This window comes from Melozone crissalis, unplaced genomic scaffold (genome assembly GCF_028551555.1).
Source record: "Melozone crissalis strain CALT ecotype California unplaced genomic scaffold, PUWL_Pcris_2 ptg000081l_1, whole genome shotgun sequence".
Classification (NCBI taxonomy): domain Eukaryota; kingdom Metazoa; phylum Chordata; class Aves; order Passeriformes; family Passerellidae; genus Melozone; species Melozone crissalis.
Genome location: NW_026535858.1, coordinates 1,977,556 through 2,000,352, shown reverse-complemented (window position 1 = coordinate 2,000,352; position 22,797 = coordinate 1,977,556). Strand labels below are relative to the sequence as shown.

Below are 22,797 nucleotides of genomic sequence, written 5' to 3'. Positions count from 1 at the left end.
TTAACAACTGCACCAGCAAGAGCCACATCCATAATTCATCCTGGCCATTGTCGGAAAGGCTCTGAGAGAGCAGATTACCAGATCCCTCTGAATTTCAAGCACTGTCTACCCTTTGGTTTCATTGGGCTGCCAGTCTGTCAGGGTGATGAGAATGGATAATGTTTAGCACAGTGCTTCCTCAAGCCAAGGATTTGGCTGGTCATTCCCAGCTCTCCTGATGATCCTCCAGTCAGTATTGCTGTGTTGAGCCCCTGTGCCCTTCAGCTGGGGCTCAGCCTCCTTTGCCCAGTCATTATTTCTCCCAAGGAACACTTTTATATCTCCACACTGCCTCACTCAGCAGGGACAGCTCCTTGGAAACATCCTCCAAGCTGCCCTTGGGGTTTCCTGTGCCCTTCTGTGTGTTGTAAGCTGTATCCTCCAATTTCTTGGTACTCTTCTGGCTGCCTCTGTCCCTGGGCAGGCTTTTGTTTGGCTTCCTTGGAGAAGGACTCTATTTTCACTGTGTTTGTGTGCTGGGGAGCACCGGAGAGGTCCTGTGCTGAGCTGGGTTTGCAGTGCCATCTAAATGCAGCCAGTAATGATGGTATGACAGCTGATTGTCCCTTGGACAGCCTCAGGGTGGCTTTTGTGCCTGCCATGCATCAGGGAGAGAGGGCTGGCAGTGAGCACAGGGGACAAGGCAGTGCAGGTGTTCCACACCTCCTGACACTCTCATTTTGAGTCCATGCTGGGGCAAGGCAGTGCAGGTGTTCCACACCTCCTGACACTCTCATGCTGGCACCCCTGTGTGTTACTTGTCCTGGTTTTGCTGTCTGATGCAGAACTTGAAAATGAGATTGGATCTCCTTGGGAGTGTTTGTGTTAAATTATTTTAAACAAAGCAACCATGCAGTGTGTACTTTCCTCCCTGGGCGCTTGCAGCAGGAACAGGCTATCGTGTACCTCTGCTCTCAGAGGTGCAAGCTGGCCAAAACTCGCCCACCTCCCCCTTCTGGGGTTCTTCTGCCAGCCTGGTTCAATCAGTGGAGAGCTCCCCATGCAGAGATTGTCAGTGCAAACCCTGGGAGAGCTTGCCTGGCTCTGTGCACTGTGCTGAGGCTCCCTGAGCCATCCCCTGGGCCTGTTGAGCAATCATGCTATTTTCCTCAATGAAACGTTCAGGAAGAAGTGTGTTGGTGAATCAAAGGCTGACATTTCCACATCTGGCCCTGGAAGGACGTGCAGGCTGGGCGGTCCTCCCTGGGTTGTGCAAGGCACACTCGTGTGTGCTCCCTGGGCTCAGGAGGGGCCCCTGGGGCAAAGAGGAGCCTCTATTGACTCAGGGCACCCAGACCGACAGGGGGAGCTGAGACTGAATTGCCATTCTCTGGAGAATTTGGGATGCTGCACAGTAGTTAGATTGTTGTGCTGGGAGGTTTGTGGGATGAAGTCTTCAGGGAGAGCTGTCACTGTTACAGGTGTGGGTGGGTGACTGCAGCATAGGTAAATGTTCCTTCCCAGAGCCTTAGGATGCACAGGTACACTTGATGACAGCCAGGCCCACAGGAGGAGTTTCTAAAGGCAAAGATTAACTTGATATTCCTTAATGATTTAATTTCCGATGCAACCAATCAAAACACTTTGAAGGCGAGGGAAAGCCTTTGTTAATTAACATTAAATAATTCTCACCTTGCCCGTGGAAGTTTGGTGAGCGCCCTGGAACTGGGATGAGGCAATGGATGTGCTGTGTTTGGTGCCATTTGAGCTCTCAGGGGCGGGATGAGCCTTGGGCACTGCTGCCATTGCTGGGTTTGCAGTGCCCTCAGCTGGCACAGCACGGCTCAGCTCTGCTCCACAGGGCCCTGCAGGGAGCTGCTGGCACTGCTGCCCCTCGGGGCAGGGCTCTGCATGCCCAGCACAGGTGGGCCCTGCTGAGCAGCCCTTGGCACACAGCACAGCAGAGCCCATGGATTCTCATGGTGGTTTCTCCACCCTGTGCAGGCTGCAGCTGCCCAGAGGGGCTGGGGCACTCCTGGAGCCCTGCATGCACCCTGCAGGCTGGACTCACACCTCCAAACGCTGGGGCTGTGTCCCAAACTCGGGAGTATGTCAGAGCAGTCAGGAATAACTCGGGAATATCTCTGAGATAGCCACACTGGGCACACTGCACCCCCCTCTCAGTGCTGCTGGCCAAGGAACGAGCATCAGGCAGCTCAGAGCAAGAGTTCTGCTGCCTGGGCCGTGAGAATTGAACTCCATGCTCGGGATGGATGGGTCCCTCCCTTGGGTTTGGTGCTGGGACAAGAAGCACATGCCCAGCACAGGCTGCTGCAGGCAGGGCTGCCTGCACACCCTCCCTGGGTTTGTCCCTGCTCGTTGTCCCTGCCAGGCCTCATCTTCTGCTTGGACCTTTGCAGGAGAAGCAGACATGGAGAGCGACGACGACGATGACTACGATGACGACTGTAAGAAGTCGTCGATGGATGAAGTAAGGGCGGGGATGAGGTGGGGATCGGGTTGGTGAGTGTTAGCAGGACTGGAGCTGCCATCCAGTGGAGGAAGGCAGGCAGAGCACCAGCACCAGCTTCCCCACCTAACGTGGTTGTTGGTCGGTTTGGAAAGACATCTTTGCTTTTTCTATACTTTTGTTTTCTCAAGATGAAGAGCAAACAGCACCACAGCAGATCTGTTTGGAGCAGCTGCCTTTTAGCGTTGTTGGATGCAAAACCTGCCGTCAGAGCTGAGAGGTTCATTATTTACCCAGGAGCACTAATGCACTGTGCAGGGGTGGGGGCAATGCTGTCCCTTCCTGGGAGCCACGTGAAAACAATGAATAAAGCATCAGTTTAACGTGAACATTCCCACCCTCCAGCCCACCTTGCTCTTTCCCATGTGGCATTCCCCTACATGAAGCATTGCCTTCCTTAGCCAGGGGCAGTGAAAGACACCACAAGTGATAGAAAACTGGGCTTTGGCATTTGTGGCCTCTGGTGGACAGACCAACTGCAGCATTCTCCCTTCTCTTCCCTAGGGTACTGCTGGAAGTGAGGCCATGGCCACTGAAGAGATGTCTAACCTGGTAAACTACATTCAGCCTGTGAAGTTTGAGTCATTTGAAGTATCAAAAAGTAAGTAAGAAACGTCTTAAAATTACCTGGCAAGTGTTTGGCAGAGTTCTGCAGAAATGCTGCTTGGCTTCCTCTCAGTTAGATACAGGAACACAGACAGAAAATGTTCCCTTGGTACCCAGCCAAATAAATCCATTTGTTTTTTGAAGCCTCTTTTAGTCTAAATATCCAACTCCATCAACAGTAAACACGCTGACATTTCAAAAACAGTTTTGAAAGTTATGTGCTGTTTGTTGTCCGTGACTGAAGCAGTTTGAGAAAGGTGGTCATAAATATTCCTATTTCCTTTTGCCTCTAGTACTTCTATAGAAGATTCAGAGTCCCCAGGTGCAGATTCACTTTCCTGCCCCTGTGTGCTGTGAAGGAAAGGCCATCATCTCAGCCCCTGCTGGAATGCACTCAGTGCCATCCTCAGCAAACACTGCAGCATCTCTGCCTTCCTTGATGCACACCCCCCACTGCCTGCCTGCCCTTTCTCACTTTGTTTTGACAGGTTTAATGTGCTTTTGCAGCTTTTCAGTTAAAGGAGTGCACAGCACTTTAATTTATTCCGGATTTGTGGTGTCCTTGGCAGAGGACAGGTAATTGTGCCTAAGTCCCTGTGTCTGTACAAGATGTGGCATTTGCTGTGCTGAATAACAAACACTGGGAAGTTCCCAGTGTTCACTGGTGTGGGTATTTATGCAGTGCCACACACGAGCAGGCATGCCCCGTGCAGGGAGCTGTGCTGGTTCCCTGCAGCAGGGCCCTTGGGGTGTAGATAATCCCCTCCAGCCCTAATGAGAGTTACAGGAGCGCAGTGGGGAGGAGATGTGCCTTCTGGAGAGGAAGCCATGTGGATCCTAGCACTACAAGTTGATGCAGCTGTTAGACAATTGCCTCATGTAGGGTTTTTTTGTTTGTTTTTACTGTTCACATGCCTTTGCCTTTCTGAGTTTTGTTTTTTGTAAAGATCTGCTGCTGAAAAATCTGTCCAGATTTTTCTCACAAGTCCTGATGTGACCTCTGATCAATAACAGAGTTTCAGTGAACTCATATTGTTAAAGAATCAAATTTTTGGTGTTTGTGTCAACAAATCGTTATGCAATAAATATGGCCCTAGGTGGGAAATGTTGCTGGCTGGCTAAAGAACAGCTTGGGTGTTCTGGTCTTAGTCCTGGCCTGGACTCACTGCTGGGTCTTCGTTAAATGAGCTGAATAAAAAAGGGATTAAATGAGGATGCTTTTCAGTTTGCTATCTATCCAGCTCTTTCCCAAAAATTTTACTTTCATTCACTTGACCTCACTTTCTTAAGCACAGAGATCCATACTTGTCTTTTGTACAGTTTTATAGTTCCAGTGTTCCAGCACTTTGCTAATTTGTTATATTTTATTCAGAGTTTGTTTGCATTTGTGATTCAGCCCTCTGTAGTGACAGCAGTACCTCACTGCTTCTGTCAGTCACACATTTTAAAAGTGCAGTTTCTGGTCTTGCATCCAAGCTGGTAACAGCAATATTGAACAGCAGTGTGTCTGTACCAGTGCCCTGATGCCCTCACTGGAAAGGTTCCCTCCTCTCTGGCAGGCAGTACCTGTAAGTGTATTTTCCCACGTTTTTCAGACAGTTTTCAATGAGTTGTTTGTTCACTCTGCAGTAATTTGCTCCTGATAAGATAGCACAGTGTAATGTATCACAAGAGAGAAATGTCTCTCCTGCAGTTTTCTCTTCAAAGGGCAGGTCCCTTAATCCTCTCAGATACTACAAGGAAATAATTGTTCTTATTTTAATTAAGGATCTGATAAAGCTCTGGACAGTTGGTAACCAAATCCTTTAACAGCTACCAGCTCTGGTTTTCTGCAAATGCTCTACTTAAAGACAATGCTGAGAAATAAGAGTTTATGGCTACCAGAAATTCTAGAAATAAGAGTTTATTGCTACTAGAAATTCTAGCACCTACATTCTAAACAGAATAAAACCAGTACACGGGTGTTGCTGTGCTGTGCCATCAGTAGGGGGTGGCTGGAATAACAACAATCCCAGTGCCTTTATGAGAAGCTGAGATGGAGGTGAGCCAGCTGGAGAAGGGAAGGATGTTGCGTGCTAGAAAGGAAGAGGGAGTGGTAGGAGAGCAGCCTGTAGGGAATAATGAGAGTTTTTCACCATTAGGAGATAACAGCTGTGAATAACAGCAGTGGCATGATGGTTGCTGATTAGAAATAGGGACCACCATGGAGGGTGAGTCCCAGCTCTCCTAGAGGCAGGAATTACTTTTGGAAACCCATGTTCATCCCCTGACTCTGCAGCACAGGCTGAGAATGGTTTGTGCTCCCAGGCTGGCAGCACAATTTCCTCTCACAGTGGCCCAAACCATTTCCTTGGATGCACTCACTGCTTCCTTTGTGGCTCCCTGGGAGGACAGAGCCCCCCTGTTTGTGTGCTGCTCTCTGAGCCTTTGCTCAGCTTTGCCCCTGCCCTGCAGCTTGGCAGCCTGTCCCTGGGTTGCTGCAACACTCTTACAGCCACTCCTACCCCTTCTCCCTGCCTTTCTGGCTGCTTGCAGCAAGGCGCTGATGCTGGAGAGGTCTTGCCCCACCACAGGCACTGTCCCCTCATTTTTAAGCAGATCACAGCTGAGTTAATGGATTTAACTCCAGTGGCCCTTCCAGGCAAGCACAGGGCTGGCTGGGATGGAGTGGGAAGGGTTAGTTCACAGCAAGCCTTTCCTCTGCACACAAGGGAAGGTTCTGAAGCTAGTGCCTGGGTGCATTGAGAGGCTGTGCCCACATCAGGCTAAGGTGGGTGACAGCAATGCACAAATTAATGTTTGTTCTGCCAGCTCAGGTGTGGGGGAGGAGCTGCTCAGAAAGTTTGACCAAATGAAAGAGACCATAAAAGCCTGAAATCAGTTGGGGATTAGGTCTGAATCCCTGCTGGGGCACAGGAGTGCACCCTCAGGGATGGATGGATAGTGGTGTTTGGTGGCTTGGACACCTCTGACCTTGCCCCTGATGCACCAAGAGCCACTGCACTGCTCTGCTGCTTTAACCTGCCATGGACATCAGTTCTTGCAGCTGCAGGTGGCTCCAGCCCCACATGAGCCTGCAGGGACAGGGCAGAGGCCCAGCAGTGCCCACAGCAGGTGCTGCAGCCCCTCTGTGTCACACATGGGACCTCTGGGCTCCCCTCCCCAGTGCACCCAAAGGTGGAGCCCTGCGTGTGTCAGAGCAGGGGCCCTGCTGCCAGCACAGCCATCAATTCCTTGGGATCAGGGTGAAAGGAGCTGAAAATGGGCTGAGGGGACTGGCACTAAACCACACCAGTTTGTGTCTAACCTGTTCTATCCCTGGTTTTCTCTCCCCTCTCCACCTGCAGAACGCAACAAGAGCTTTGAAATGTCTTCCTTCGTGGAAACCAAAGGGCTTGAGCAGCTGACAAAATCTCCAGTGGAATTTGTGGAGTATCCTTGACTTTCACAAAGTGCCTTCCTAAGTCCTTCTCTATCTGAGATCTGCTACAGAGCTTTGTTGGAATTCACAGACAGGAGCTGGGGAAATAGGGAACCCAAATGAAATTTGTAGATTAGATTTGATTTTTTCTAAAGATTTCTAAAGGAATTAATTGGCCTGAGTTCTGATGAGCTAATTTAAAAACTGGCATGAGTCCTCGTGCTGTGGGCTAGGACTAGAGGGAATAGGCACAAATGACATATTGAAGACCTAATTCTGATTGTTAAATTTATCATCCTATATGGAGTGGTGAGAGTTATGGTGAGCAAATTGTCAAAATGACTTCTCTGCAAAGTCACATGAGAGCACTCACTTTGCCATCATGCCTCTACTGATTTATTGGCACACAATTTCTCAATTATTTTTATAACTTCTAAAGAAAAGCTACGGAATGTTCTGGTTAGACCTTTTGATGTTTCTCAGTCTCTCTCCTCATGGCTGCAGTTAAAATGAATGAAGTGAAAGAGATAAACAGATAAAGCAGTGCCTCAAAGGAGATGAATGGAGAGCTCCTTCCAGGGATTGCCTGCAGCACATCCTCATCTCAGAGGTTTGGACACTCAGCCAGAAGATGTGTACACTTGTCATTTCTGTCCACGTGGAGGCCAACTCTAATCTCATTGCAGAAAACCACTTTTTAACTGAGCACCTCTCCCTGCTCCAGAGGAAGATTCACTGTTTACAAGCAGCTGGCCTCTGGAAATGTAATCCCAGGGAAATCCCAAAGTAGCAATGTAGAGATAAATGGAATTGTATGAATGTGCTCTTTCCTTGCTTGTTCTGAGTACTCCGTGCAGGAACAGCAGCACCTTTAACTGCCCCATATTTATCATATCTCCTGCAAAACCATGGACACCTGGAAGCATGATGCTTGCAGAAATCCAACAAGGAACCCGTGGCCATTCTGTAAAGAATCACCTGTGTTTAATTCAGCCCTGCAGCTGCCCTTCTCACCTGTGTGCCAGGTGATTCTTGTCAGGTGTTGTGCACCTTAACCCCTCCCTGCTCAGGTACAACAAGATGCAGCTGAGCAGGATTTACCCCAAGGGAACTCGAGTGGACTCTTCCAACTACATGCCCCAAGTCTTCTGGAATGCTGGCTGCCAGATGGTGGCCCTCAACTTCCAAACTGTGGGTGAGTGCAGTTCTGCTGTGCTCTGCCTCTGGGGAGCTGTACATGTCCACTTTTCTCAGGCACTTGCTGATTCATAGGTAGAAAACTTTGTATTTGTCAAAAATTATCTAGGGATTCTCAAGTATACTAGAGAGCTGCTAATTAAAGTGTTTAACCCAGGCTTGTACTGTTTCTGTTGCAGTCAGAAATTACAGTAATTTTTTAAGGTTTACTGGTTTTTTTTTACTGAATTTATTATTATTTTGTTTATTTATGTTTTTTTTTAATTTTTTTTATTTATTATTTATTATCCATAAAATAACTCTTTCCAATATTTTTCACATCCAGATTTGTCTATGCAAATAAACATGGGAATGTACGAGTACAATGGCAAAAGTGGCTACAGGTTAAAGCCAGAATTCATGAGAAGGCCAGACAAGCACTTTGATCCATTTACTGAGGGAATAGTGGATGGAATAGTGGCCAACACTCTGTCTGTCAAGGTATGGATGTAGCTGGTGGAAGTGCTCTCATGACAATGCCAGAGCATGGATATATTTCTGTTTCTGTGGTGCAGGGGCCTCAAAAATGACTATACTATGCCAATAAAATAAATTTAATTTCATGGAACAACATTTAATTTTTAAACTCTGCCTCTCATTTTGCATGGTAGGAGGAATCAGTATATTTTTGTTGTATGTATTCTTTGCCATAGAAGAAATTCCAGAACCACAGAACTGGGAGATGTATGGATTTAGGAGCAGTTTGGCTGTTTTAGAAACAAAGGGCTGGATTTAAAACATGCTGTTGTGAAGTGGGAGGCTGGACTGCAATAGCTAGAACACTACATGCTCAGCATCAATAAATTTTTCTGCTTTTCTGAGAATTCTCCAGCAGAACTGTGGAACCATAAATGTCAGCTGCAATTCATTGCCAACTTGGTTTTCCCTGTTCCTTTTTGAGGGCCTCCAATGAAGTTCAGGGACTGCCAGGAGTCTGCAGGTGGAGAATCACCTGCATAAGTGTTCAGGGGGATAGATTGCGCTGGCTGTGGCAGGGGGACAAATTCACTTGGGGAATTCACTTTTGTATCTCCAGCTATAAAGCCATAAACTTCCTGAGCCTTTATTAGAACACAGACTTGTGAGGTTGTTTTCTCCCTCACAGGTAAAAGCACATATATAATTTCTCTGCCATTTAAGCCTCTGATTTTTAAGCATTGTTTGAACCTGCTGTTGAGACTAGATAGAACTTAAGAGTTGTCAGGAGCTGGGCGTACAGATGGAGGAGGAGATCAAATGAGTGTTCCTGCTGAGGGAAGGGCAGCAGCCTGGTCACATTATTGCTCATAGGGGAATTCAGGAGCACAGGGTCACAGAAACCAGGCCTCACAAGCTGTTTTGCTGTGTCTGCAGTCAAATATTGGGGTTTTTTCCTGTTTATTGTGGGCTTAGTGCTGTTGTGGTTCTATTTTAAATGCCACCACTGATCATTAATGAGAGCTCTGCAGCCACTCATTTCCTCACCCACCACAGCCATCTGTGACAATGCTCCTTTGGCTTTAGATCATTTCAGGCCAGTTCCTTTCTGATAAAAAAGTGGGTACCTATGTGGAGGTGGACATGTTTGGCCTGCCTGTGGACACCAGGAGGAAAGCTCTGAAGACCAAGACCTCTCAAGGCAATGCAGTGAACCCGGTGTGGGAGGAGGAGGCCATAGTGTTCAAGAAGGTTGGTGTGACCCTTGCTTCCCAAAGGGAACTGTGGGCAGAGCACACTGGGCACCATGCAGTGTGGGTGTTTTATTGCACTTTGCAATATTCCTGCAGCCAATATTTGAACTTTGCAATGTACCTGCAGTGTGGGTGTTTTATTGCACTTTGCAATATTCCTGCAGCCAATATTTGAACTTTGCAATGTACCTGCAGTGTGGGTGTTTTATTGCACTTTGCAATATTCCTGCAGCCACTATTTGAACTTTGCAATGTACCTGCAGTGTGGGTGTTTTATTGCACTTTGCAATATTCCTGCAGCCACTATTTGAACTTTGCAATGTACCTGCAGTGTGGGTGTTTTATTGCACTTTGCAATATTCCTGCAGCCAGTATTTGAACTTTGCAATGTACCTGCAGTGTGGGTGTTTTATTGCACTTTGCAATATTCCTGCAGCCACTATTTGAACTTTGCAATGTACCTGCAGTGTGGGTGTTTTATTGCACTTTCAATATTCCTGCAGCCAATATTTGAACTTTGCAATGTACCTGCAGTGTGGGTGTTTTATTGCACTTTGCAATATTCCTGCAGCCACTATTTGAACTTTGCAATGTACCTGCAGTGTGGGTGTTTTATTGCACTTTGCAATATGCCTGCAGCCAGTATTTGAACAGAACCTCTGAGCACCTTGGTTGAGCATATCCCCAGTCCAGGTGCCTGTAAAACAGTTTCTTTTGGGTTTCTCTCACAAGGGTGTTCAGACACTTGGTACTTGTAGCAGGGCTCTTTTCCATGAATAAGTTGGCCTTCTCAATGGCTTTCCTGTGGCAGCCTGCCAGAGCTTAGGTTTGGAAACATCACTGGCATTTTTCTTCTGTAATGAACTTCTAATTAGTGTACTTATTTCTGTATTTAGTTAAGGATCGTGCCTGACTGCCCTGTGCTCAGAGACTACTATTTTTAGAAGCTGAAAATAAATCAGAGAAGCTTTTTGCATGGCTTTGTTTGGTTTTTTGTTTGTTTTTTCCTTCTCATGACCAGATAAATTTTAGCATGTGTTCTGTGCAGCCTGTGGAAGGAGCTGCGTCATTCAGAGTGAAATCTGACAATGCAGTAATAATATTGCCTTGCAGGTGGTTTTGCCTTCCCTGGCCTGTTTAAGGCTGGCAGTGTATGAGGAAGGAGGGAAATTCATTGGCCACCGGATCCTGCCAGTCTCAGCAATCCGACCAGGTAAAAGCTTCTCCCCATCCTGACAGACACTGCGTGCTGAGAAGAGACAGCCAGGCACAATCCCAGCTGCTCCTGATCAGCAGCCACTCAGCAGCTCACTGCAAATGAGGACTTGAAAAACAAAACAATTTCAGCAGAAACTGAAATTTTGGACCATGCAGGAAAAGCAATGGAATTAAAGCACAGGAGGCATAGTTGGCGCTTCTTCTCTCCAGTACCCCAATTTCATGCTCACAGGTTTATGCTGAAGAGTACAATTGCAACAGGTTTGTGCTAAGAAGTGTAATTGCACACTTTTAATAGGAGAGGGAGCAGCAACAGCCAATTTTGATGTCATGTTTGTGAGCATGGGACGTGGCTGGGAATCAAAGCCAAACCTCCTCCCCTCAATGTAATTTCTGCACACATGAGAGACTGACCTGTGTGCCAGCTCTTATATCTCTGCAATACCTTTAAATCAATCCAAAATTACTTTCATCCTCATTGCTGAAAATTGAAATAAAAATATCATTATTGGCCTCTTCTATATTCACATTATTTCTACTATAATTAGTGGTCACTTCAATGAAAGTTACCTTGTGTGACAACTCCGGCCACATTTTCCAGGCCAGGGACTTGTTAGAGATCCTGTTTCAGAAAGAGGCAGTGACACTGGCAGCTTGAGCAAGGGAAGTGCTCAGATCTGTATCACATTATTTCTACTATAACTAGTGGCCACATTTATCATATTATTTCTACTATATCACATTGTTTCTATTATAATGAGTGGCCACTTCAATGAAAGTTACCTTGTGTGACAACTCCAGCCACATTTTCCAGGCCAGAGACTTGTTAGAGATCCTGTTTCAGAAAGAGGCAGTGACACTGGCAGCTTGAGCAAGGGTTTGGCTCACATTCAGTGCCAGATTCTCCAGCCAGGGGAGGAAACTGAATCAGGGCAGCATATGGGCTATGAGCGTGCTCCCAGCTTTACTCCTGCTAAAGGAAGAGCATCTCTATCTGCCCTGTGTTACCCAGCACAAAACTCACATGTCCCCACATCCGACAGCTGGCCAAACTACTCCTGAGCAATCATCTCCACACCTTTATCACGAGCAAACTTAGCTTGTCAGTCCAGCTGACACCTTTGTTGTGCCAGCTGCATTTTCTGCTGGCTGAATGGATGGAGCTGCAGAGTGCCAGGGGAAGGGAGGTGGGTGACTGGAGAGGACAAGGGGCATGGGAAGGGTTTCCCTCTTGTGGCAAGTGGAATCCTAGCAGAGCTGTTCCCCCAGGCCCTTTCTCTGTGCTTTGGCCCCAGCTATGCTCAGTTTGCAGCATGTGATGGAGAGCAGCCTGTTGGGCTGAGTCTGCCCTGCTGAAAACCTGGAGGAGGTTGAGAGAACTGAGAACCCTTTGCAGTATTTCATCTCTCTCTCTTCTGAGATGCACCTGAAAGTTACATCCTGCTGTCACATAAATGCACAGCCTTGTCACTGTTCCCAAAGCAAGGATTTAGCCAGGTAAAGGCATCCTGCTCCTGCCCTGCATCCTGACACCTCTCACACAGGTGGCTCCCCAGCTGGACATGGCACTCAGTGATCAAAGGTGGGGCAGCCAGCTTTCAAAACAGCCTGGAATTCCTCTTCCTACAGATGTATTCCTGAGGATGGTCACACAACGGGATTTATATATATCCTATAATAATAATAATAATAATAATAATAATAATAATAATAATAATAATAATATGTATATAATATATAATAGATATAATAATAATATAATATATGTATATATATAATAATATATATATTATATTTACACACAACACACTGTGGCCATCATGCCACATTGTATATTTTTTAATCAGATGCTGTGTGTGGATGGGCTGTTACATCTCAGTTCACTTTGGCTGTTCAGTTGCTGAGTACTACCAAGGTCACTTCTGAAAATTAAGTTAGATGTACTAAACTAAAAAAAATCCAGACAGAGGTACTAAACCAGAATGCATGAAAACCTTAAATAAATTACCATTTTTAGCATCAACCACACATGCAGAATAAACAGAAAGTATAATTTTGAGCTGCAGTGCCTCATGCCTTTCCAGCAGTCTGCACAGTTATCCCTGAAACCCTCAGGTAACCCTTCCCCTCCCAGCAGTGCCTGGAGCTGCCACTCTCTAAATACCAAATACAACAGGAATACATTGGAAGTGCCTGTGGAGGGGTTTCTGCTGTGAACTGGTTGTTCCTTACCTTGCAGGCTACCACTACATCTGCTTGAGGAATGAGAGGAACCAGCCCCTGACACTGCCAGCCCTCTTTGTGTACATCGAGGTCAAAGACTACGTCCCTGACACTTATGCAGGTAATTATACAGGCAGTTCTCTTGCTGGGGAATGGAAGGGAATGTAACTTTATATTATTTAATATAATTTTATAATATTTAATATCATTTTATATTATTTAATATATTTTTAAAATTGAAACACAAAGCGCATGGGGTGTGGAGGGCTTGCCAGGCTGGGGTGACAGTCCTGTGAGCAGAGATCTGCATTGGATCCTCACTCCCAGGAGATGGCCTGATTTGATTTACAGCACCTTGCCTGAGGCTTAGGGTTAGGGCCAGCTCTGATTTTCAGCAGGCTCCAAAGGAGGAGATAGCCCAGGCACCTGGCACTGGAGCACAAGTGAAACTGCGTGCAGGACACATGAGGATGTCATTGTGCCATGCTCCAGGGAGGGAACTGGCTTTGGCATTGGCTCTAACAGGGCTGGGTTTAAATGCCAGGCAAAGAGCATCTTCAGGGAAAACCACAGTTCTGCCTTTTCCCTAAACCCTGAGTGCCACGGCCACAACTCCAGGGCTTTGGGACTGAAGTGTTTGCCTTGTTCCTAGATGTGATTGAGGCCTTATCCAACCCCATCAGATATGTGAACCTGATGGAGCAGAGAGCTAAGCAGCTGGCTGCACTCACTCTGGAGGATGAGGAGGAGGTCAAGAAAGAGGTAAGGGAGGTTTCTGAGCCTCTGGAGATGATGCTGTGGTGTTTAAAAGCACCTTCTTTGCTTGGGAAGGCAAACACTGAACATCCCTGATTACAGAACACCTGTACATATGTCACCCTGAGAAGGGCTGGGCACAGCACATCCCACACAGCAGCCTGCTGCTCTGAGCTGAGACACAGGAAGGGCTGTTTGTGTTATTTGTGTGTGTGCAGCTTTGCTCTGGAGCACCTGAAATCTCTGTGACACAATGCCCCTTGTTTTCTGCACTGTGCCGCTGCTTCCCCTTTCAGAAAAAGACACCTCTGTGTCAGGAGTTTTTCCTGGAAATACTACAAATTGCAGGGAATTTCAGCCTGTCTCTGGAGAGGTCATTCTGCTGAGAAACATTTGTGTATCTCAGATTAGAGTGTCTCTATAGATCCTCTGTGAGCAAACATGTCCTGAAGAGACTCAGGGTAATCCTACAGTAATTTAACTGGGAAGGGACCTGGAGTTCAGCCCTTCATGGATGTTAGAAATGAAGAGGGAGGAGACCATGGAGTAAATAAAACAGGCTTAGTGTTGCTCAGCTGAAAGCTGTGGGAGCCCCAATTTAAGTTGTTAATATCTGGATATTTATGGTAACCTGTAGACTAAGCTGTGAACCTTTTTCTGTATAATTGAAGGTGTTATGCACATATAACCTTTTTTCTGTATGATTGAAGGTGTTATGCACATATTACCTTTTTCTGTATAATTGAAGGTGTTATGCACATATAACTTTTTTCTGTGTAATTGAAGGTGTTGTGCCCCCAAATGCACAGAGGTTGTTGTGGGTATAACTGAGAGTTCACTGTGGTTTCTGATGGATCCTGCATGGTCAAACATCCTGTCCCAGGCACTGTCACTGGGCTTCCAGCAGTGTTTGGGGACATCAGCTTTGCCTGCCAGCGGTGGCTGTGCCAGGTGTTGGGCACACCCTGTGACCCAAAGGCTCTCAGCAGTCTCCAGCTTTTTCAATCCTAAGCTGCCCTCAGCTCTGGTGCCTGCCTTCTGCAATGCTCAGATGTGCAGAGCCTCTCTGAACTAGATTTTGTAGCCCAGAATATGCTCTCAAAGCAGACCAGATGAGGGAAAGTCATTACAATTCAGTAGCCAGCCCTTCACTGTGTGTGCAGTGTCACGGGCTCTCTGAATGAGGACACTGAAATGCTCAATAGGATCCCAGACATTTATCTGGGACACACCACACCTGAGATTCTATATTAATAGCAAAGCCTTTTTTAACAGAATCCTTTAAATACCTTAGAGGTCATTTTTACTTTTGAAAAGCTACACATTTTCCTGGTATATACAGGCTTATTTGTCAGTTAGAAATATTCTTGTCATAGAGTGTCTTTTGCAGCAAATGGATTAAAGAGGGATGATTGTCAAGGAGCTTGGAAGCTCACAGGGTAAAGGAGGTTGTTTTGGAGAAGCACAGAAATATTTTGTGAAAGAAAACTGTAGTGATTGTGGTCTGTTTGCTATAAATGTGTAAGGGTTGAGTTAGCTGCAGCACCAAGGGACAGGGACAAAGCTGCCCCTGGAAGTGTCAATCTGAGTCCACCACAGTTACCTTCTGTTTTAAAGGCACTTTTTGGGAAAGGTCTGTGCTTGGAAATCTTGAATTCCCTGACCACGTTTTGTGATGATAACATTTTCCTCACCTGTCAGTTTTCTTCACTTTTACTGGCCCGCAACAACCACAGCAATCCATAATCGCAGGTACATTCACTGGCAGCACAGCTGAACAAACCCAAGTGTGTTTGCCAGCAATTGCACCTGGGTTCCCATTCCCAAAGCCCAGTTTCAGCCTTGCACACTGGAACTGATTGTTCTGGCTCCCAGCACAGGTTCTGCTCCCCACTCCTCTGTCCTTCCCCTCACACACATCTCTGACCTGAGCAGCTGTCAGAGGAGAACTCAGAGGATTCTGCTTTGCTCTCCTTGCTGCAGAAGTTTAAACCCAACCCTGCAGGGAGTTCCACAGGCTCCTCACAGAACAGGAGTGAACTAAACTACCCAGCAGTGAATTGTTGTAAACCAAGAAATCAGCTTTTCTTCAGGCTTCACTCCTTGTCTGTTAGTGTCAGTGCAATCACATAGGCAAAGAATGGTGAAGAACAGACTGAGGTTCTCTTTTCTGCATTTATTTACTAAGTTCCCTTTGTAAATATGACAGGAGTTCCTGCCTTTGCTTTCCTTGGCCAGCTCTTGCCCTCCAGCCTGGCCTGAGCAGAGCTGGTTTTGGGGAGAGGAATGCCTGCAGTGTGAGTTTTGTACCTTTAGGTCATCTCATTGTGAATCTCTCAGGGCAGAGCTGGTTTTGGGGAGAGGAATGCCTGCAGTGTGAGTTTTGTACCTTTAGGTCATCTCATTGTGAATCTCTCAGGGCAGAGCTGGTTTTGGGGAGAGGAATGCCTGCAGTGTGAGTTTTGTACCTTTAGGTCATCTCATTGTGAATCTCTCAGAGCATACAGGCAGTGAAGGCTGCCCTCTCTCCCCCTGCCAAGTGTCCTTTACAGACAGGAGGAGCAATCCCAAGGAATTTGCAGGGAATTCCTTGGTAAGGGCTAATCCCAGCCTGCAGCAGCTCCTTTTCTCTGTACAAATAAAAATAGACCCATAGATAAAGTCCTCTATGGGTATGGATCTGTCTACCCTCTATGGGTATGGATCTCTCTGCTTGGTAAATGCACTGTGTTGCAGTAGACATGGCAGTGTGAAATAGAAACCAGTTTATGTGATTATTAAAACTGTAAATTAGAAGGCTGGATTACATCATGTTTTTAAAACAGCCTAAAAGGAAAACCCCTTTTTTTAAAAGGAAAAATCATATTTATTTTAGCATTCTTTTAGCACAGTGTGGTGAATTATGGGAAGAGAAAGTGCTTTTTCATGAGATTCGATTGCTTGATGTAGTGAGAATTATTCCTTATTCACTTCATGATCCTGCCTCAGATTTCTGCTTCAGTTTCTGCAGACAGATGTTTTATGTCCCAAAGTGACAGGTTATATTAATAGTTCCTCAGCAAGGTGTGATGCAGCATTTCACAGCACCTAAAATTCAGGTCTCAAAAGAAGGTATCACCCACTTCCCATGCACTGGGGCACAGAGCTGCCAGGAGTTGGGAATTCTGGCTTTTTTTGCATTAAATGTTGGTGATGTGTGTAGCAAACATTGTTTTTATTAAGCTAATGCACTGCAGCCTGAGGAGAGCTGTGAGGATCACCACATCTGTGTGTGTTTATCACAGCTACAGCTTTTGCCTGTCACATTGTTCCTGTGTTAGAAAAGTTGGCTGAATTAGGTTTTTCTGTGTTTTACTGCAGCCATTGCTGCTTGGTGTAAATGAAGTTGTTGGCACTGCTTTTCAGTTGCATCGTGCTCCTGCCCACAGTACCTCTCTGCTGTCATTCTGGTAGGGATGGGCTGGTGAGACAGGAATTTTGGAATGCACAGTGTAGTGTCAGGGCCAGGCTGAAGGAACTCAGCAGCACAAAACCCTTGGATCAGAATCCATTCTGCCTCCATTGATGCAGCACAGGCTGATGTTCTGCAAGCCTGGGGTAATCATGGGGCAGAAATAAAAAGCCAGCTGTGCTGTCCTGCCTCCTCACGTAATGTGATTAGCATCAGAGGAGGAGATGGAAGCAGCTGAAGGAACAAATCCAAAACTTCCCTGAGACTCCATGGCAACCAGGCCTGGCAGGGACAGCAGGAAGCGGAAACATTTCAAAATAAAAATTGCTTTGAATGACCCTCTGTTTGTGAGGGCTGGTGCCTGTTAAACCCTGATGGTCACAGGGACAGTTCAGGTGTCCAGGGTGTAGTGCAGTGCACGCTGCAAGCCTGAGCCCTGAGGAGATGGAGAGAAGAAAAGGAGTGTGGAAAATGCTTCAGTATTTGGATCCCACAGAGGTGCCCATGCAGCAGAATGCAGGTGCTGTTCACAGATTCCCTTGGAGTGTGGTTACAGGAATGTCAGATCTTGGGAGTCACAGGGATGTTCCTGCTCTGAGAGAATGGTGAGGAATGGCAGTGCTGGGTGTGTCTATGAAATTTAGCAGCAATCTCGTGTACATGTTTTGCTCGCAGCAGGGATTTGGGGAGCGTTCTCCTGGCAGCACCTATGTTATTTCTAGAAAGATTTTATGGCTCCTCACTGCAGTGCAGCCCTCACATCTGGTGCAGCTAATATATGTTGCACTAAAAAATGTCCCTGATGAGTTATTTCTGCTTAAAATACTTTTTCAGAATAATGCATGCTCCATTTCTTCTTGAAATTTACCCTGCACAAATGAGCCACCTGGGTTACCACAGCTCCTAAGGATCTCTTCTTCCGTTGCTTTATTTTAGAATGATTTTTAGATACAATGTTTGCAGAATTTTCATTTAAAAGCCAGACTAAACTAAAGCAAGTAAATGATGTCTGTTATTTGGGAAAAATGATGTGAATGACGATGTGATTTCAGATTGACCACGGGGATGCACCGTCTGAAGCCAACAATGAGCCCAGGCCAACACCAGCAGAAAATGGGGTGAATTTCACTGCCTCCCTCACCCCCAAACCAGCCACTCAGGTTGTGCACAGCCAGCCAGCACCAGGTAAAACATAACAAACAACACAAAGGAAGAGAGGAAAAAAAGTCCCATCTTTTCTAAATTAGTTTGGGTAATATTTTTTCAAGTGCTTTATGTCCAAAGAACAAAGGTGGGAAGTTGTGGTGTTTGTTTTGTTTGTCTAAAATAAGTAGAAACTTTCCCACCACTTTTCTCTGCTTCAAATATACAAATATCTTTTACTTAACAGTTGCATTGGTGGTGAAAATGAAATTCTTTATGAGCAAGAAAATGTGCTGGGGTTTTTTTGTTGTGGCTGCAAGTGCAGGAATCTCTTGGAATTGTTTCTATGCACAGTGACATCTTACTGCACACACAAAACCCAGTCCTAGGCACTGGTGTGCTTTGTAATGACACGTCTCCTGCAGCAAATGCTTGTTAAACACAGTGATTATGATTTTATGGCTGCAGTATCTGCTGGATTCGTGCTGTGTGCAGGAATTCTGCACTGCCACACACTGTGTAATGTGGTTGTACTGCCAGCCTAATGCCACTTACATGACTCGTGTGAGTGGTGTCAGGGAGTTCCTCCTCCTCATCAGTAACACAGCACAGCTCAGGTGGGGTTTGGAGGGTCACCTTTCTGTCTTCATGCTCCTCAAATGCCCAAAAGATGTGTTTTCTGCAGTGATTAAAGTCTGCCCACGTCAGGGTGTGTCCTGTGTCACCTGCCATGCTCTAACACTCAAGCAGCACAGTCGTGGTTGTTGTTTTAAAAGAATTGGAATTAAACATCTCTTTTACCTCTAGGTTCTGTGAAAGCACCTGCAAAGACAGAAGATCTTATCCAGAGTGTCCTCACAGGTAATAAATACACAGAATGCAGGAATGATAAGCTTTCTTGTCAAGAAAAAGATATTTTTTATGAAATAGGCACCTGGCTTAGACATTTCTTCCAGTGGTTGGGACTGCAGTGACTCCTAGAAAATGCACATGCCAAGTGTTCTTCCTCAGGGCTGAAGTAAACAATGTTTGGGCACATCATATGAGATGGGTGCCAACAGGGAATTTTTTAGAAATTTTTGTGGTTTCATGACCACCAAGCTACCATCTCAGCCAGAAAAAAGAGCAGCATTATTGTGAGAACAGGGGCTAAATTTGTTCTGAATGTAGTGAATAGTAGTGGAACCATTTTATCCCAGTGCTTTCAAGCCAGTTAGCTCATTTCAGGTAAAACCACTCAGTTTATGCCATATTTCCTTCACCCCAGCAAACAAGCAGGGTTTGTTCATTGCTGCTGGTGGCAGTCCCTGGCTCTGGCTGAAATCCTGCCCTGCTGGAGAGCTGAAGTGCCTTTTGTGGTTGCCATTGCAGAGGTGGAGGCACAGACCATCGAGGAGCTGAAGCAGCAGAAGGCCTTTGTGAAGCTGCAGAAGAAGCACTACAAGGAGATGAAGGACCTGGTGAAGAGGCACCACAAGAAAACCACGGACCTGATCAAGGAGCACACGGCCAAGTACAACGAGATCCAGAACGACTACCTGCGGCGGAGGGCCGTGCTGGAGAAAACCGCCAAGAGGGACAGCAAGAAGAGGTGGGTGAGGCACCCTCCTCAGCACCGGCTGCTGGGGACCTGTCCCCAGGCACCTGTGCTGCTTTTAAGGGTAGAGAATTCGCACAGAGGGGGCAGAGCACAGAAAATGCCCAGCAGCAGGTTCCTGGTTCATGGGGGAGGTGAGAGCGATGGCTCCACAATAGAGCCCTGGGAAAGCTCAGGCCACAGCAGAGGGCACAGGTGTGGAGCTGGGGGAAAGAGGCACCTGGAGATTGTAAAAACCTGACTGCTGATAAATCATGATTGATCTGGAGCACCTGGGAGTGTCCTAACCACTGCCTGGCTTTGCCCCTGCAGGAACACCCCTTCTGTGCCTTCTCTTTCCAAGCCTTGCACCACCCTGTCTCCTTCACTGTCCTGATACAACTTTTACATTCTTTATTAACTATTATTAGCAATTGAAATGCGAAAACCTGCAGTGAATTCTTACTAACCTTTCTACAATGATTGCCTTGTTCTTATGGTAGGAGCTGTATGTTAATAAAGATCAGTTCATAACTCCTGGACAAGCATGTACACACACAGAGCCAGTCAGTGCCAGAGACTCTTGCAAATGAACTTTTTATTTCTCCCATTGGTGCATCCTTTCTGTCTTAACATCATTTAGTTTTTAAAGTAACTAGATAAGTGCTAAAGTCCACTTAACTTTTACATGAAATTGATGTAGCAGCAGTTCTTAAATATGATGATATTGAACAAACTTCTAAAAAAATTACTTTTTGGTAGGAGATATCAGAGAAAAAAGCTGCAAGGCTGCTCTGGCTGCCAACCTTGTTGGTAGTACCTCTAAATGTGAGTGGCTGGGACTCAGGCCATGGCTTGTCCCTGGCAGGAGCTTTTTCTTTCCTGCCTTCCTGATGACACAATGTCACTGGCCTTAGAAGAGCTGGGCACTCACAATATATCTGTGTTCTGCTGGCCTGCACTGCTGCCAGTTTTCAGCTTCCAGGTTCTGTATTTGAGTGTAACAAGCTCCCTTTAATGGCTGGCTGTCAGCTCCCAGCCCAGGGATGTTTTATTTTATCTGCAGTGTTTTCTGCCACCAAAGTGGGCGACAGACAGTGGCAGGCACAACAACAGCACGTTTCTGCCTTTCCTCCTATTCACGTCTAAGCAGAAAATCAAGCTGGATGAATACCATGACTCATTTGTTTTTGAGCAAGAAAGGGTTTGAGGTTTTTTGCTGTGTTTGGTCTCACTGCAAACCACTGCTGATGTCAGGCAGCAAAACCCTGCAGTCTCCTGAGTGGAGCTGCCCCAGTGGTGTCACAGATGGGGAGTTTGTGCCCATACAGACAAGTCTGGAGGTTACATGTCAAAAAAGGCACAAATATGTTTTCAGGGATTTTCAAGCTTGCAATTACATGTTATCTCAAGCAGCAGACTTCTAATAGAACCCAAGAGAATTTTTTATTTTTTTAAATTATTGCTGATACTATTTGCCTGTAACTGCAAAGTATAAATCACTGCTTCACAGGAGTCCTGTATCAGATGGCCATAAAAATGTGTTGTCACTGTCAGGAGCAATTTCTGCTTTCTGCCCTTGTCTAAAACTGAGCCAAGACTCAGTACAGCCTGAATTGTCTGCAGGAAGTTTGAAATATTTATTTATACACGTGCACAAGGGTTTTGTTGGTGTTGCTCTGAAGTTCCTTTAATGATCACATCCCATAAAAAGCAGCCAGTATTTCAGCCGGTGTTTAGAAACAGGCCTGATTCCTTTTTCCCAGAAATACAAGAGAAATGTCAGCTGTAAAATATGTGTTGTGCAATGGCATCATATGCTGACTGTAATATTCATTCACGCTGTCTTCTGGCCCTGTAATGTTTAAATTACCCTCACCCAGCACACTTAACCTCTTAGCAGAATATTCAAACACAATCAAAACACAAGAAATAAAAGGAGGCTACCTTGGCACTGGTGTCCTCGGAGGGATGAGAGCGGGATCACATTATTCAGCAGAGGTAGCTCTGAGTGACAGCAGCTGCACACTTGAACCTGGGAGAGAGGAGAGAGGCAGAGCCAGCTCTGCACTGGAGTCTCTGCACATTTCTGAGGAGCAAACTCATTTTTCTCCCGTGTCAGCCCTCCCTGTTCAAGGTTTTGCTGTTTTGTCCCTCTCCTGCGCTGTTCTGACGTTTCCCAGGCAACTGATTTAGCACCTGAGCCTGGCAGCAAACAGCAGCAGGGCAGGGACACAGCAGCATCTCATTCCTGTCGTGTGTTTTCCTTGGGTTTGCTTAGTGCTGGCCTCGAAGTGATACTGGATTTGCTGCTTAATTTTCTCCTGGGCAGTTTGGTGTCATCTATCTCCTTTCACAGTTACATCTGTCCTTCCTTCTGTCTCAAGAGTAAAACAGACCCAAGCTGTTCCTTAGTGTTACTTTTTAGCTTCTTTGCTGTGTTTTTCCCTTTGTTTTTGTGTTTTTCCCTTTGTTATTTTGTTTTTGCCTTGCTCCTGAGAGCTGCCTGCCTGAGCTTTGCTCCCCACTGGGGTGTGAGCTTTCCTTCTGGAGGCAGCAGCCCATGGAGCCCTTTGCTGTGTGTGCTATGCATGGCATTTCCTGAAGGGGGGACAAAACACCAAATAAAGGGATGTTCCTGCGTGTGAAGCATTTGGTAAATGCAGATGTAACGTTCAGCTTTTTAATTTATTGCTGAGTGGGTGCAGGGATGACTTTGTTTCCAAAATACTCAGCATTCACCCCTCCTGCTGGAGGCTGTGCAGCTTTGAAGTTCAAGTTCTGTCTGGAAGGGGATAAACAAGTTCCATGGGAAGTCTTGGCAGCTGCCTTTACAGCTCGCTGAGTCTGGTTGCCACCACCCTGGTGGGTCAGTGGGATGAGGTTTAAAAGGTGCAGCCGTGCCATTAATAAATCATTAATAACTTCTTTTTAACTTACTGGGGCTAAAATCTCCCATCTTCCTGCTCTGTGTGTGGTGCTGAGGAG

The 22,797-nt window shown here is 46.2% G+C and overlaps 1 protein-coding gene across 3 annotated transcripts in view; it reads left to right on the top strand.

The window, feature by feature from the left end:
• The window catches only part of PLCB1 (phospholipase C beta 1), a 284,895-nt gene that overhangs the window by 208,808 nt on the left and 53,290 nt on the right, over positions 1 to 22,797 (top strand). For all 3 annotated transcript variants that reach the window (XM_054290430.1, XM_054290432.1, XM_054290431.1), the window contains exons 15-26: positions 2,400 to 2,470; positions 3,014 to 3,110; positions 6,463 to 6,547; positions 7,607 to 7,731; positions 8,059 to 8,213; positions 9,276 to 9,440; positions 10,556 to 10,655; positions 12,900 to 13,004; positions 13,536 to 13,645; positions 18,143 to 18,275; positions 19,041 to 19,094; positions 19,605 to 19,824. In XM_054290430.1, the coding sequence (XP_054146405.1) occupies positions 2,400 to 2,470; positions 3,014 to 3,110; positions 6,463 to 6,547; positions 7,607 to 7,731; positions 8,059 to 8,213; positions 9,276 to 9,440; positions 10,556 to 10,655; positions 12,900 to 13,004; positions 13,536 to 13,645; positions 18,143 to 18,275; positions 19,041 to 19,094; positions 19,605 to 19,824 (1,420 nt within the window). The remainder of the gene's footprint in view (positions 1 to 2,399; positions 2,471 to 3,013; positions 3,111 to 6,462; positions 6,548 to 7,606; positions 7,732 to 8,058; positions 8,214 to 9,275; positions 9,441 to 10,555; positions 10,656 to 12,899; positions 13,005 to 13,535; positions 13,646 to 18,142; positions 18,276 to 19,040; positions 19,095 to 19,604; positions 19,825 to 22,797) is intronic.